This window comes from Branchiostoma belcheri, unplaced genomic scaffold (genome assembly GCF_001625305.1).
Source record: "Branchiostoma belcheri isolate BF01 breed outbred unplaced genomic scaffold, Haploidv18h27 scaffold104, whole genome shotgun sequence".
Taxonomy (NCBI): domain Eukaryota; kingdom Metazoa; phylum Chordata; class Leptocardii; order Amphioxiformes; family Branchiostomatidae; genus Branchiostoma; species Branchiostoma belcheri.
The window spans coordinates 743,882-758,837 of NW_017802425.1; the positions used below are offsets into that span (position 1 = coordinate 743,882).

The following is a 14,956-nucleotide window of genomic DNA, read 5'->3' on the forward strand; positions in this document are numbered from 1 at the left end:
CGCATTCCAATGCTGGAGCAGGAAAAGCTTGAAATACCTACCAAAAACACTTGAATACAGACATACTGTCAGTATGGAAATGCTCTGTGCAGGTGTTAATCAAGTTAAATCCCAACAGCCAATCAGCAAGAAATGCTCTGTGCAGGTGGAAATGCTCTGTGCAGGTGTTGATCAAGTTAAATCCCAACAGCCAATCAGCAAGAAGAATAGAGGAAAGCTGCATGCCTATTGGTTGATGCCCTGCATTCCATTGTGATGACCCATGCCCAGACGTGGTTAAACAAGGCACACTAACACAGTAATACATTTGCTATAACACAGCCAAAAAACTCAAAATAAAAACCATTCTAAAAGCCTGTATCACAATAATTTAAAAAAACGCCTAGGGGTATTTGCCCACTGTACCTCCATACCAAATTTCAGAACCTTGGGCCCTAAAATGAAGAAGCTGAATCCATTTAAAAAATGGCAGGAGAAGAAGAAGGAGGAGAAGGAGAAGGAGGAGAAGAAACATCAGAAAAAGCAATATGGGTTCACCACCACTTCGTGGTGTGGTGAACCCATAAAAATTACAGAGACGCTAAATTTATTATAAAGCCGTTATATTATCCGTTATAACTAAGTACTTAAAACATACTGGCAAATAAATTGAAATTTGGCAGATTCTATGGCCTTTCTGGTGCCAGTCGTACATGTGGGTCCAACAGAAACATTTGTACACATTCATGTCCTATTTAGCATTATAGTGCTTTCGATACCTCCTCTTGAGCAGCATTATGACCTTGAAATCAACATGAGTGCCGGTTTTAAATTAATATATTGGGAATTTCCGTTCCTTTTCTTCTTTTCCTTTCTAGACATTCCATTTAGGTACATATACTACATCAAGCAGCAAGTCTGCGATGAATGGGAGGATCTGGCCGGATTTCTTGGCTTTGACCCCCCAGCAATCAAAAACATCAAGGCCAGAAACCCCGATGACACGTCTCGATGCAGGGACCTGCTGGGGGAGTGGCAACGGCGGAAGGGAGACGCGGCGACTATGAGAGTGGTGATGGAGGCTCTATCTGATATGGGCCTGGATGGGGTTCTGGACGGACTCAAGCAAAAATACCCTGGTATGAACTGTTAATGACATTTATTGATTCATTTTTAATAAGACAGGCATTTGCTCATGACACTTACCACTGATTAGAATTTGATACAATTTAAGTCCACCTTTCAATACGCATCCTACATAGGATTACAAACTCTGATGTATTTGAAGTATTCAAAGGACAGACACTTCTTTCGGTTAAACCTTAATATCTTCGAAGATAAAAGACAAGGTGAGTTGGGTAACCATGGCAACTGTGACGACAAAGACATGAAAACAGTCCAGAAATTATTTGATGATGAACATGTTCACACAATGTTAAAATCTTAAATCAATTGTAACGTTTTTAACAGAGTTGAAAAAGGAGCCGATGCCACAATCCGGACCCATAAAGAAGACTATGAGGGAAGCTGCAGGTACATTTCTCGATTGCCTATCAGTAGAAAACTGTAAAAATGATATAATGTCAATATAAATCGTCTTACTGTTCAGTTATATTCAAATGACGATAAGTGTTATTTTATATATTCATCATTTATCAGTTGGGAATAGAGCAGATTTGCTGTCTTGTACAAAACGCAAGGATTCCCTGGTATATGTTGGCAGTATGACTAATTGTCTGTACCCTGCCCTGTCAGGGCCAGCAGAAACACCTGGCGGCAGTGGTGGAGGGGAGGGGACATCGGCTGAGACGATAACGGCTAGCAAAAGACGTCGGAAGAGCGGTAAGGATTAAGTGCTTGGCTTACGAAACATGTCATCTTTCAACCGAGCCAAAAGCAAAAGTTTTTATCCTTCAACATCGATTTCTTGGAATTTTAGGTCCATCAGTATCACTCCCGTTACCATTAGAATATCACGAGATACTGTACCCATTATCGTCAATAGGTTGTCATCGATTTCCACATTGACGTTACCCTTACGACCAGACAGAAAGTCTTAGATCTTAATTATGAACAATGACAAAATACATCCCCCATGATGTCTGATTGGAATCTCAATTAAGATTTCAAATGATACGACTGTGAGGATGACTTTGTTTTTGAAACGTTATTTGCTTTTGGTTATTTAAAGGTTCAAGCTCCAAGCCCGTGGTGCTGATGCTCAATGACGAGTACGGGACCAGTAAGGGCGGTATCTCCACCATCCACCGCGGGATGGCGTGCCTACTGGTTTCCAAGGGAGCAAGGGTCTACAGCACAGTCCTGGAAGCCACAGAAGCGGACATCAGAGATGCTGAGGCTGATGGGGTGGTGCTGATCTTCCCAAAGACCTTCAAGGGTGATCTGAGAGAGCCGGATCTCAAGTGGCTGATCTTTGACCACCAGAGTCGTTATCCTGACCTCCCCTCAGACGTAGACTTCATCCTCGGCCATGTCAACATCACAAGCCGCGCGGCAAGGCAGATCAAGGAACAGCGCTTTCCTAACGCCAAAGTCGTGCAGGTCACTCACGTGATTCCAGAAGATGTCGGCTACTACAAGAGTGACGCCAAGGTGATGACCATGGGAGAAGAGAGTGACAGCATTCTGGAAGATCTGCTGCATGCTGATGTGATAGTCTCCGTGGGCCCGTTGATGTACGACTACTACAAGAGTCAGACAAGGCAGGTCAAACCTCATCTCGAGTTTTTGCCCAAGCCATCCGACATCTTCAGCTCGACGAAAGTGACCTACGTCGACACACAAACGAAAGTGGTGCTGTCCATTGGCCGGGTTAAGGGCGTGGAGAGGCTGGAAGGCTACGATCTCGCCGCAAATTCCATGGGCAAGGTGCTCGACCTCTTACCGCACGCAAGATGGCGAGCCCGTGGTGTCAGTGAAGAAGATTTCCCAGAAAGCAAGGCAATCATCCAAGCCAACATGAAGAATGGCAAATTCGAGTTCACTCCCCTGAAGTATGGCACCCAGGAAGACCTGAGCAGAGACATGCAGCAGGCCCATGTCGTTCTGATGCCGTCTCGTGCAGAGCCATTCGGACTGGTTGGTCTGGAGGCTATCGCTGCAGGGGTGCCCGTCCTGGTCTCCCACAAGTCCGGCCTTGCCTGGTTCCTAAGGAGCCAACATCCTGAGTTTGATCGTCCAATCGTAGAGATCGAAGATGACGATGAAGAAGCCGCCAAAACGCTGGCCAAGCGGATCATCAAGATCCTGACGGATGGGAACAGGGAGTTCCAAGCCGCGAGAGAGCTGAAGAAGAAGCTGTTGGAATCCAAGTACTGGGAGGAGTCGCACAGGGTGTTCCTGGAGGCATTTGGGCTTTAAATCACTAGATCTTTTCCTGGAATACTCTGGAATGTCAATCATCGTTATGACGCGTCGACGTCACTGTATACGTGTTGCGCTTGCATCTTATTGCTTACTTTTTAGGAAGTATTGAACGAAGTGAGGAATTATAGTAGGTGGGCCAGGTGGATGTTTCAAATTCAAACTCAATATTTTCCTTGAAATTAGATAAATTGAAAGTAGCATAGATGTTGCGTTTGTGCAGGTTTTAGTGGTGAGGAAACAAGACCTGTTTAATTGTGCCAGAACTTCATTAGAATGAGTATAAAATGGAGTAGGTGGTTTGGGCAGATAGCCATGAATGTGATCTTTACTGAAACAAGTGAAGGAAAAAATAGAGCTTTTACATGTATGCTTTGTGTGTGAGAAGAAAGCCCAAACCTTTTTAGAATTAGTGGATGTAAGACTGGGGATAGAACATTCAGTTTGTTCTTACAGGAATAATAAATCATTGCAAGATGTGAAACTACCATGGCAGCTGTGATTGCAACAGTGGACTACAAGATTATCATGACGGTGCTGACCTGATGGAAACTTGAGTTCTCTGAGTGCCTTAGAGTTAGATGGTAACAATAATAACAATGGAGTACAATAGGAATGGGGGCTTTTTTGTACATTCAGTAGCACTTTTGAAACCACATTTGATTGAAGAATAAAAAGTTACATTCTGGAACTTCTACAATGTAGTTGTCTGGTTAAGACTGCTTCATGTGTGAAGAAAAGCGTGGTCACATTGAGAAGTCAATACCTTTTGTTGTAGAAATTGAAGTGTATAATAATACACATTATACAGTGGATCATCAAAACAATTTTCAAATCATAAAGATATTTAAGATTATGAAAATTATGGTCCCTGCTTTGTCTTAACATATAGTATTTTAAGTCTGCTGGTCGGTGACAGGAAGAAATCCACATCTTGTACCTGATTTGTCTGTTTTCAAACAGGTTTGTACTGTGACAAACTTTTGAGCATAGGTACACACCACTACAACATATGAGTACAGGGACATTGGTGTGTTTGTATTTCAACACAATAACTGACATCATACTAAATCATATATCAATATTCAATAATATCATTATCATTGTTATTCATGATCTTACAGTCCACCTGAACATCTGTATGGACTATGGAAGTCATAGTTGAGTATTTATGTGGTAATTTACATAAAACAGGTTTTATCTGGAACCATGTAAAAAAAACACTGAGGATCAGGAGCCAAGAGAGTCCAACTGTTCTTGTATTGTCTCCAACTGTGGAAAACATAAAACAAAGAAAGTGAACAAATACAGTTAAAAGGAATGAATGAATGGTATATCACAGCATACATTGCATACATTGTACTTTTCTTTACAGATAATAACATAAATAACCCTCTCAATAGTGACCACTCAAGAGACTTGAACAAAATGTTCTCATAGATGGGATGGGGGAAAATAACAAGTGGTTACAATGGCCAAATGGTCTCAATGCAGAGGTGGACATTAGTATAGGTTTGTATCAAAGACACTCTACCTTTCCTAAAGCAAGATGATAATAAAGTTAGATTTTCAATGGAGTTCAACATAGCGAGGGAAAACAGCTCTTCATCAATACAACAAAATAGACAAATGCAGCAAATACCAGAGGCTGCCAACATACACTTACCTGGCTGTAGAAATTATACAACTCATCATGAGTAAACTCCATCCTCACTTTTTCTCTTGTCTGCAAAAACATACATAAAACCAGAGATTTCAGGCTTCTGGGAAGTACCCAATGTTACCTAATTCCTGCTGGCTCCCGGACAGATCCTGACTCCTTCACATACACCCTGTTTCCTGTTCCTGACCTTTTGCTTTAGTGTCACTCTTCCTGTCAATTTCCCCCTCCACACATGCTGTCAAGCCTGTGTACCATGCTCATAAATCACCCTAACACATTCCTAGCATGCTGACTATGATCTGTCAAATTGTGGTCTCTACCCACATTATTCGTGATACATGTGCTACCAGATTGCAATCACTACCCTAAAATATTCAAAATATTCAAAACAGCATTTTGAAGGAGAAAAGGACGTCAAACTCACGTCGTCATCATGTCTGACTCCCAGTTCAAACATGGCATTGGGCAGCTTCATCTTAGTCTGTGAGGCCTGGGCCAACTGTAGGTTCAACCTCCAGTTCACTGACTCTAACTGGGAAAGGATATAGGGTTTGTGTTTAATCTGTAGTTCTGTATGTTAAACATCATATTGTTTGCTGCTACAATGGTGTTCAGTAAGAAGTGGCTGGTACAAATGAACACTAGTAGAAAAAGTAAATGATAAGACAATAAGGAAACATATTGACAGCTGAGTTTGTAACTGTAAGTGCAAAGGATGAGTGAATTTAGTGTGAATAACTGTAGTAGGGATGGTACATCATGGGGATAGATACATTTTGTACATGTACTACACTACTGTTAACATTTACATATATTCTCAGCTGGGCTATGATTGCACATGATGGGAAGTACCCCTCCGCCTTGGCTCACCTGGTCAGGTGCCAGAGTTCTCTTTCTCAGCTTCAGGATCACCTCCTTGCCGTTGGCTGACCATGCCTTCACAAACACAGATATCTGCAGGGACAAATGTGTAGGTAAAACTGTAATGGTGTCCTCATCACCAGAATGTCTTTTTTAATTCACAGTGCAATGGTCAAGCAACAAGGCCAGCTTTGCATGGTGCATGCAGTGTCCAAGACATGACTACAGTAGGGGGTCCTGCATCCTTCGAAATTCATAACCCCAAGACACTAATTCAATACCTATTTATCAACACAGTATACAAAAATATCTGTAGATGAAATGATTAGTTTCAAATAAATAAGGACAAGACTGTAACAAACTCTTGTTACCATGACATCCCTGTTATCATGACAACCATATTCCTATGGCAACTCTACCTTTTCTTCTTCCAGCTGGATGTTCTTCAGTTGTTCTTCTAACACAGCTGGTTTGGCACTGTGGTAGGCAGCCTGGATAGGGGGAACAAGTCAATAGCTTAGTAATAATCATTGAAAGGCAGAGTGTTCTTAGTTTGGGCAAGAACCCTGATCCCAACACTTGGTCCAATGCTTAAGTCTAGTGAGTATCCTCAGAAGCAATGCATCCAGTTTGTCCATTGCAATCTTCTCTTTGTTTACTTGTCTGTCTGTTTGTTTACCTGTTCCAAGACGAAGGCCGTTGTCTCTAACACCAGCTGCAGATCGGCCCCCTGCAGCCCCAGGGCCTGCTGAAGCATCTCCTCCTCCTCTTCAGAAAAGGACCGATCATCCTGGGAACAAGTCAACACAAATCCTATAATGCTGCTCATCCTGGGAACAAGTCAGCACAAATTTGAATGTTGTGCATGATTTAATAGAACAATACAAGCTTTGTCCTTGCTATTATTATTATCATTGCTTTAGCTCACTTTTACTTTAACATAGGCCTAGAGACAGACACATTAGGGCTCACTCTGAGATGGAGTTTCTGTAGAATCCTCTGGAGGAGCCTGGGGAACTTGGCTGCATCCAGCTGGTTGATCAGACTCACTGCCTTCTTTATACTGAGGGGATGAACAAGAGGAAGTGTTATCTACATACACATGCACTCTGGTTATTCATGAACTATCACCTGCACTTGAACTGTGGTTAATGGTTATCTAATCCATGCAAGATCAGTTTTACTAGTTTTACCAAGTCCACTAAACCTTTAACGTTATGCATAAAACATCTCAGGTCATTGCCTTGGTTGTACAAATTACAGTCACACACATAAGCTGATACTGATAAGGACTCTGGTCAATTTTGGCACTCTCTTTAGACTATTTTTCCATTTCCTGTCTATAATGCTATGAAATTTTGTCATATCCATGGATCCATCGGTATGGACAGGTTGGGCCAAGGACGTTATATACTTAAATATATCTTATATCTTATATGCATTAAAGTGGACACCCGCAGTCCTACTCTACTTGACTCTTAAATCTCCTCGGTTCGACTGAGACCGAGCTTGCTTCCGGTTTCCTGCATCCTGGCCAGTACTGGTACTAATTTTTGGAGCCATTGTACCTATTTTCAATCTTCCAACGGCATTAATATTGTTTCAAAGCGTTTTCTGTTACTCACACTAAGGAACGAAAGCGAAATGACATCAAATAGAATTAATTTGAGAAAGAAAACGAAGAAAAGTTGACCCATACTTCGCTGTAGCTGTGAACATCAGCGCCATCTTGTCTCCGGCAACCTTTGACCTTTGTCCCACCAAACTTTTGTTTACCACCTTGTTTACTTTGTAAACAGCGCACACCTGGGTGGACGGACAATAAAGATTCCAATTAAGTGTTTGAGGAAACGAGGTTCGTAAATTTGCCGGAGTTGGGGGAAAATTACTTTTTGCCACGTCGATATACATTTTGTCCCTCCCCTTTTCAATCGATTGTTAGTCACGGTGACAGGCTCTGCTAAGGGTAACGGGCCCGTTAGTTTATTTCTGTAATTTCTTTTCTTTCTGTTCTGTAATTGTCAGGTTTTCTTGGTCATTGCGATTGTTATATACATATATAACGGGAGGTAATAAAGCACAGTGACAAATACAAAACAGTTCGAAGTAGAAGATAAACACGAGCAACAGGAGTCCACTCCCCTGAAGCCTGCAACACAGCCTATCATTCGTTCTTTCCTCCCAAGATGGCGACTGGACGTGCAGAAGCGGCGTTCTGTCTCGGGCAGCAGTGCCTGTCCGTGCCGATGGCGATGTTCGCCGACAACCGGCGGCGGCTGTGCGAGCGGCTGCGACGGAACGACAAGGTCCTGGACGGGTCATACGTGCTTCTGCAGGGCGGGGACTCCCAAAACCAGTACTGCAGCGACAAAGAACTTATCTTCCGGTAGGGACACAACCCCCCTCCCTTCTCTGTGGGATTGTTTCCATATGTTGTTTTCAACTTAGAAACTGTCATGTCGCTGTGTCGGATCAAGAGATGAAAAGACGTTAGCCAGATCAAGATTGTAACTTGACGAAATGACATCCAATTTGTTTAATACCTCCATCGAACAGAGGTTTTCTGTTTTGCATCCTGGTTGGTTGCTTATATATGAAAATATTATTGGTCGGTTGGTTAGTCGGTTGTTTGAATGGTCGGTTGTTTGCAATTGGTTGGTGATGATTAGATGGATGTACCTATAGGTTGGTTGGTTTAGAGGTATACGTCTTTTGAAGTATACCCAAGCCAACAGAAGTCTTTTTGTCTCATGTCTGCAATGCATACCTGTGTTCTTTTCTCCCCCCACCCAGCCAAGAGTCCTACTTCCACTGGCTGTTCGGTGTTCTGGAGCCGGGGTGTTTCGGAGCAGTGGAAGTGGCGACGGGAAAGGCATCACTCTTTGTCCCGAAGCTCCCGGCGGAGTATGCGGTGTGGATGGGAAAGATCCACCCTCCAGAACACTTCCGTGACAAGTACGCCATAGACGACGTGTACTTCACATGTGACATTGCCCAGGTCCTTGCTGATAAAAAGGTTTGAATGGGCCTCTTTATTCTTCCCTAGTATACGGTAGAAATTAAACTATGTAAGTATGTTCTCTGTCATATCTGCTAGTGCTGCTTCTACAGTGGACCAAGGCTTGTTTGGGATCTTTTTTAAGCCATTTTAGGCATTTTCTTGGGCTTTGTATCTGTCAGCACTATAAGACATCTAAAGATGCCCTCAGAATGTCCAAAACATTAGCTTAGCCTGACCTCTGCTTGGATAGTACTACTAGTACTAGTAACTAGTTTTACCTTCATGTTCCTTCCAGCCATCCATGCTCCTGACCCTGCGTGGAGTGAACACGGACAGCGGGTCCACGTGCCGCGAGGCAGCGTTTGACGGAATCAGTGAGTTCAACATCAACAACAAACTGCTGCATCCAGAAATCATGGAGTGTCGTGTCATCAAGTCCCCCATGGAGATAGAGGTGCTCAGGTACACCAACAGGTGAGGCAAACAGGTGTGCTCTTCCTATACACCAACAGGTATTAACTACAGGTGAGACCAACAGGTATGCTTATATACTCATAGGTGAATCAAACAGATGCTGATATATACCATCAAGTCAGCCTGACAGTTGTGCAGGTATTACAACAGGTGAGCTGTACAGGTGTAACATGTACACTAACAGGTGAGACCTAAGGTTTGTTGATATTACGACAGGTGATGTATACAGGTGTATAGGTACACCAACAGATGAATCCAACAGGTGTGCTGGTTTTATAACTATGAATCAGTATGATAAAAAGCTGAGTTTTCTGGTCATGAACTCTGCATGATTTGTAACTTAAATGATATAGTTGTTGATGTTGGATCATCTTTATTCAAGTTTTAATGCAAGCTGGTAGCCAATTATGGTTTATCTGCTAAGATTCCGTTCTTGTTGGTACAGAATTAGCAGCGAGGCCCACAAGGAGGTGATGAAAGCCATCCGGCCGGGGATGCACGAGTTTGAGCTGGAGTCTCTGTTCCAGCACTACTGTTACAGCAATGGGGGCATGAGGCACGTTGCCTACACCTGTATCTGTGCTTCATCTAACAACGCAGCTACACTGCACTATGGACATGCAGGTTAGTGTTTCACACCTGTTAAAACACTACTTTTACATACAGTAACATAAGTCACACGTCCAACACCTGAATGTGCACCTCGTCTAAAAATGTGGCCACGCTGGACTATGGACACATGGGTTAATATTAAACCCAAAGAGCAATTTTGTGCCCCCACCTCCTCCATATATAAAGCACTATACTTTTTGAATTCATTTAGATGTAATAAAGACTCTCCATAATGTCTATCACATCAGAATATATACCACAGACCGTGTGATTATCGAACCTCATTTCCAGGTGCTCCTAACGACCGTCTGATTAACGATGGAGAGATGTGCCTGTTTGACATGGGTGGGGAGTACTACTGCTACACCTCAGACATCACCTGCTCCTTCCCCGCCAACGGCAAGTTCACGGCCGACCAGCGGATGATTTACGAGGCCGTGCTCCGCTCCAACCGCGCTGTCATGGCCGCCTGTCGCCCAGGTGAGTGCAGCTTCAGTCAGGCTGTCATGGGTGATGGTAGTTTGATCTAGAGCTGTGTTGCTGTCATGGGATATGGTAGTTTGATCTAGATCTGTGTTCTTAAACAAGTACAGGCACAGGTACATGGGTTTATGTACCTGAAAAAGTTTGCCAGTCATCTGTACTAGTAAGTTATCCATGAAGCTAGCTGAAATTTTTAGTGGTAAATTGGGTAAATTGTTGTCTTTGTACAAAGGTTTACGTATCTTCATCTAAAAACAAGAGTATTATATTTTTTCAAAAAAAAATTTTCCTGATTGTCAAGTGGTAATTTGTCAAAACTAGTATCATCTTAATGATGCAATTTACCTGTCAGCTCCAGGGTGTGAGTGCTGCCAGACTGTCCAGTTGTTTTGCTGTTGTGCTGTAACCTTGCTGTTGTTCCCGCAGGTGTGTCGTGGCCGGAGATGCACCGCCTGTCGGAGCGGGTTCTGCTGCAGGACCTGCGGGACGGCGGGCTGCTGCAGGGCGACGTCGACGACATGATGAAGGTCAGAGGTTATAGGTTACGTTCTGTAAACTTTATAGAAATGTCACAGCCTTTCTTACAGTTTCTTAAAGTAAAACAACCGAAATCAGCAGACACCTAGGGTGTGTTTTGTTCCCTTTTGGCGAACAGCTATACTGCATCCCAACACTAAAGAAAAAGTAACTGTATTATTATATTGCAGTTTTTGTCAGTTCTGCGCTGAAACAAAAGAAACTAGAGAAACTAGTAGGTACGGCTAAGGTTTGACTAACCAGTCACTTTGAGCACATAATCTTGATTCTTGATTTTTCCTGAAAAATGCTTTAATTAAGATTACAAAAAAGAACAGCAGCATGCCTGTATGTACCCTGTACTGTAGGTCTACCTGGGTGCTGTGTTCATGCCCCACGGACTGGGGCACTTCATGGGCTGTGACGTGCACGACGTCGGGGGTTTTCCAGAGGGCACTGAGCGCATCGATGAGCCGGGAATACGCAGCCTGCGAACCACCAGGGCGTTGGAGGTGAGGGGTCATAGGTCATGTTGCGAGAGTCAGGGCATCTGGGAATATAAAGTTTATCCTCCAGGGACACTGGGCCTGGAGGACACAGGAGGGAATATGCATTCAACCTTTGAAAAGAGCTGTGAAAAATTTTATCTTTCTACATGTCACATACCACATGTGTGTAAAAGGTAGCATCCTCTCTTGTTAGTACCTGAGGGAGGATAGCTTCCTGGCAGCTAAACTTTTGTTCCTTTAGCTCAGGTTGACCTTTGTCCTTTGAACTCTGTCCCCAGGAAGGAATGGTTCTGACGATTGAGCCTGGCTGTTACTTCATCCCTGCACTGCTGGAACCAGCTCTGCGCAACCCTGAACAGGCACGCTTTATAAACGCAGAGGCCATCCAGCGCTTCCAGGTGGGCCTAATGGATCCATTGTGTAACTACCCTATATATAGTTTTGCAAGGGTTTTGTGTTTTGAATGAACAATGTTAAAAGAGACAGCTACAGATTTACTGGTATTCCTGCAAGTGTTGCAACATATATTCAAGCTACAGGAGGACTACATACAAGAATAAGATTGAATATCCAAATTGGCAACCCAAAGATTTTCCCCCATTGTCGCCCAGGGCACTGGCGGTGTGCGCATCGAAGACGATATCGCCATCACAGCTGACGGCTGCGAGCTGCTGACCTGCGTCCCCCGTACGGTGGAGGAGATCGAGGCTCTGATGGCAGAGGGCAGGAGGGAGCCCCAGGCAAGCAAATAGGGAGACCCCAATAACTTAGTGGGGTGTGGTGTGAGACCTTAGCCATGGTAGTAAGCTTAACAAGGTGGAATATTGCGCTTAAACAATAATCTTTAGCTTAGTTACTTTGCTTTGTTGCTGAATGTATTGTATAAAAGAGGGGAACAGCAGAAAAAACTGCTACATTCCTGCACTTATAAACATTATATACAAAATCAAATATGTTTTAAATCCTTTATTACTAAAGAACAGCTTTCATTGTTACTAGACAACTAAAACTTATATAGAAATAAAGTACAACTATGGTGCCTTATAATGTAAGTTTTACTGCTGATATTTTCAAATGTGTCTGTGAGAGACAAACCAAATGACTTTATATTGACCATCAGAAAAGTTAGATTGTGTTGCATAATTGAATAATTAAGATCTTAATTCGTTGTCACTGCTAACAAAGTAGCTAACTCAACTGCTTTTAGATGTCTTGTTGAGATTCGATAAGTCTCTTTACCCCCCGTCCCAAAATAACAGCAAAATGTGTGGTATGAAACTCACTAGTTGAACCCCTGAGCTACTGTATTTCCTTCAATATCAATTTTGTGTCACAATTGAGGACTCTTAAATTGGAGTCATTGGTACCCTGGTGTTCAGCAGAAATAATTGTGGAATCAGAAGTCATGTATGTTGTCATGTCTGCAAGTCAACCCAATTACTGACTGAAGACAAATAAAGATTTCATTCTGTGCAAATATTTTGAACAGGACACTCCTTCACAGCAATATGTGCCAAATAAATTTGCTTTATGACAGAAATATTGGTACATGCCTTTGTTGTTTTCTTCTGAGTTTTGCTGGAAAAACAATATCCATACAAATGTATTCTACTAAGTCTCTCCATGCTTGTATTTATTAGTAACTGGATGTTATATTTATGAGAACTTCCTGACTAGTATGGTCTGACAGACCAGTACTGTACTAGTTTTACTCCTTTTCAGACAACAATGAGGGAATGTTTGGCCCTAGGCTCTCAAGCTTTGTTTGTGCTGGATTACATTTAATTTAGAAACTAAAGTCCTGTCATTATAACAAATTGTCACCTTCAGAGCAAATAATTGGGCCCAGGGGTCATATTTTGGATAGATGTTTTGGAAGGCGGGGGGAAAGTTGTTCATTCATATGAAAGGCTGTTGGAAACACTATCCGTCTTAATTACCATTGAGGCCATAATACTTTCAAAGCTTCCGACACATTTAAATAAGAAAAAGAATAAACTTGAGTTTTTTTTTATTATACATGCATAAAGATTGACACATTTGGGCCCACGTTTTTTTTTTGGGGGAGATATAACGGGCCAAAAGACACAGAAAAGAAACAAGGAGGTTATAACCATATTTACGAGGGGTGATCCAAAAGTTCTCGGCCTCTCCCAAAAAACGTGATGGCAGAAACATTTTTCTTACACTATTTTTTAACATAGTCTCCTCTAACTTTAATGCACTTGGTCCAGTGATGTTCCAGCTTTCCTTTCCCTTGTGGAAGAACATTTCGTCTGAAGCCCTTAAAAATGCCTAAACCACAACAATGACGCCATCATCACCATGAAAACGTTGACCACGTAAGTGGAACTTGAGTTTAGGAAACAGGTAGAAGGCCCACGGTGCTGGGTCAGGTGAATAGGAAGAATGGGGTAAGACTTCAAAGCCACATTCGTTTGCTGCTGCCACTGACCCCCGTGCTGTGTGGACAGGTGCATTGTCAGCACGTCAAGTCGGAACTTTTATCCCCTTTTCTCTGTGATTGTTGCCCTCAAATGCCGCAATTCTGGTGCACAGTACACCCCATTGATGGTTTGACCCTTTTGCAAGTAGTCAATAATGATAACCCCCTTACTGTCCCAGAAAACAGAGGCAAAAACCTTTTCAACGGGTAAAACTCGCTTGGGATGCTGGGAACCGTTCTTCATCAATTATTTGCTCTGCTGTTTTGATTCGGGGTGAAAGTGGTGAACCCATGTCTCATATTGGGTGACAAATCGTTTGAGTAAGTTGCCTTGATGGACTGAATTCGTTCCTTGAAATGTCCAGCCTGTTTAACGTGTAATGTTCAGACAACATTCTAGGCATTCATCATGCAGACAGGTTGCTCATCCCCAGGATGTCTGACAAAACATTGGGAACTGTACCACAAGTCAGGCCAAAGAACCTGCTACATGTTGGACAGTCTCACATCTGTCATTCACTACCATGTGATGGGTGGCCTCAACTGGATTGTCCATGGTGCTGATTTGTGGCATCCTGACATATGTTCATATTTTGTGCTCTCCTTGACGCGCTTAGAGCTAGCAACCCAGTTCTTTGTGGTTAAATAAGAAGGTGAGTCATCACCAAGTGACTTGATCATGTCTTTATGGATTTCCCTAGGAAACATAGCTTTTTATCGATACACTTGATAACAGCACACGCTTCTGGTGCGGCCATTTTGTGATTTTGCCCTCACCCACCCCATTTTCACGGGGCGTCACGTGCTAATTAATGAATGTAAAAATTTGCATTTTTGTGTGCAGTGATGTAAGACGTCATAGTATACAGTTATACCAAAGAATACGCGTTTGACCTCTATTTTCTAGGTGAGGCCGAGAACTTTTGGATCACCCCTCGTATCTTGGTAGAAACAAACGGTGGCCAGAGGAATATCTAAGCCGCTGATGCTAATTAGCCCCGACGTTTTGACGAGCCACTCGAACGGCG

At 42.8% G+C, this 14,956-nt stretch overlaps 3 protein-coding genes across 5 annotated transcripts; 2 read left to right on the forward strand and 1 right to left on the reverse strand.

Annotated features, from left to right (window-relative positions):
- Positions 1-793: 793 nt before the first annotated feature.
- Positions 794-4,344, forward strand: LOC109475836. The gene is made up of 4 exons (XM_019776638.1): positions 794-1,118; positions 1,450-1,512; positions 1,735-1,821; positions 2,147-4,344. The coding sequence occupies exons 1-4, from the start codon at positions 794-796 to the stop codon at positions 3,358-3,360; spliced, it is 1,689 nt and encodes a 562-aa protein (XP_019632197.1). The 3' UTR covers positions 3,361-4,344.
- On the reverse strand, positions 3,589-7,706 carry LOC109476526 (COMM domain-containing protein 10-like). Its single transcript, XM_019777512.1, has 8 exons — positions 7,587-7,706; positions 6,860-6,950; positions 6,567-6,677; positions 6,307-6,378; positions 5,897-5,980; positions 5,451-5,558; positions 5,030-5,089; positions 3,589-4,635 (listed from the first exon to the last, which is right to left on the reverse strand). Exons 1-8 carry the CDS (start codon positions 7,613-7,615, stop codon positions 4,594-4,596), a joined length of 597 nt encoding a protein of 198 aa, XP_019633071.1. The 5' UTR covers positions 7,616-7,706; the 3' UTR covers positions 3,589-4,593.
- Positions 7,647-13,022, forward strand: LOC109476463 (xaa-Pro dipeptidase-like). 3 transcript variants are annotated; one of them, XM_019777400.1, is made up of 10 exons: positions 7,647-7,742; positions 8,074-8,273; positions 8,681-8,903; positions 9,184-9,362; positions 9,808-9,986; positions 10,266-10,454; positions 10,884-10,984; positions 11,342-11,485; positions 11,761-11,880; positions 12,094-13,022. In XM_019777400.1, exons 2-10 carry the CDS (start codon positions 8,074-8,076, stop codon positions 12,232-12,234), a joined length of 1,476 nt encoding a protein of 491 aa, XP_019632959.1. In that variant the 5' UTR covers positions 7,647-7,742; the 3' UTR covers positions 12,235-13,022. The 3 variants fall into 3 exon arrangements, with proteins under 3 accessions (XP_019632959.1, XP_019632966.1, XP_019632973.1); XM_019777407.1 differs by lacking the exon at positions 7,647-7,742 and adding an exon at positions 7,764-7,853; XM_019777414.1 differs by lacking the exon at positions 7,647-7,742 and having other exon boundaries at positions 8,052-8,273.
- The last annotated feature ends 1,934 nt before the right edge of the window (positions 13,023-14,956 follow it).

Coding starts and splice junctions, on each gene's coding strand:
- LOC109476463 (XM_019777400.1), top strand. CDS start 8,074: ATGGCGACTGGACGTGCAGAAGCGGCGTTCTGTCTCGGGCAGCAGTGC. Junction 9,363..9,807: donor GTGCTCAGGTACACCAACAG/GTGAGGCAAACA, acceptor TTGTTGGTACAG/AATTAGCAGCGAGGCCCACA. Junction 11,486..11,760: donor GAACCACCAGGGCGTTGGAG/GTGAGGGGTCAT, acceptor CTCTGTCCCCAG/GAAGGAATGGTTCTGACGAT.
- LOC109476526 (XM_019777512.1), bottom strand. CDS start 7,615: ATGGCGCTGATGTTCACAGCTACAGCGAA. Junction 5,981..6,306: donor TCCAGCTGGAAGAAGAAAAG/GTAGAGTTGCCA, acceptor TTGTCCCTGCAG/ATATCTGTGTTTGTGAAGGC. Junction 5,559..5,896: donor GAACTCTGGCACCTGACCAG/GTGAGCCAAGGC, acceptor ATCCTTTCCCAG/TTAGAGTCAGTGAACTGGAG.
- LOC109475836 (XM_019776638.1), top strand. CDS start 794: ATGAGTGCCGGTTTTAAATTAATATATTGGGAATTTCCGTTCCTTTTC. Junction 1,119..1,449: donor ACTCAAGCAAAAATACCCTG/GTATGAACTGTT, acceptor CGTTTTTAACAG/AGTTGAAAAAGGAGCCGATG. Junction 1,513..1,734: donor GACTATGAGGGAAGCTGCAG/GTACATTTCTCG, acceptor CTGCCCTGTCAG/GGCCAGCAGAAACACCTGGC.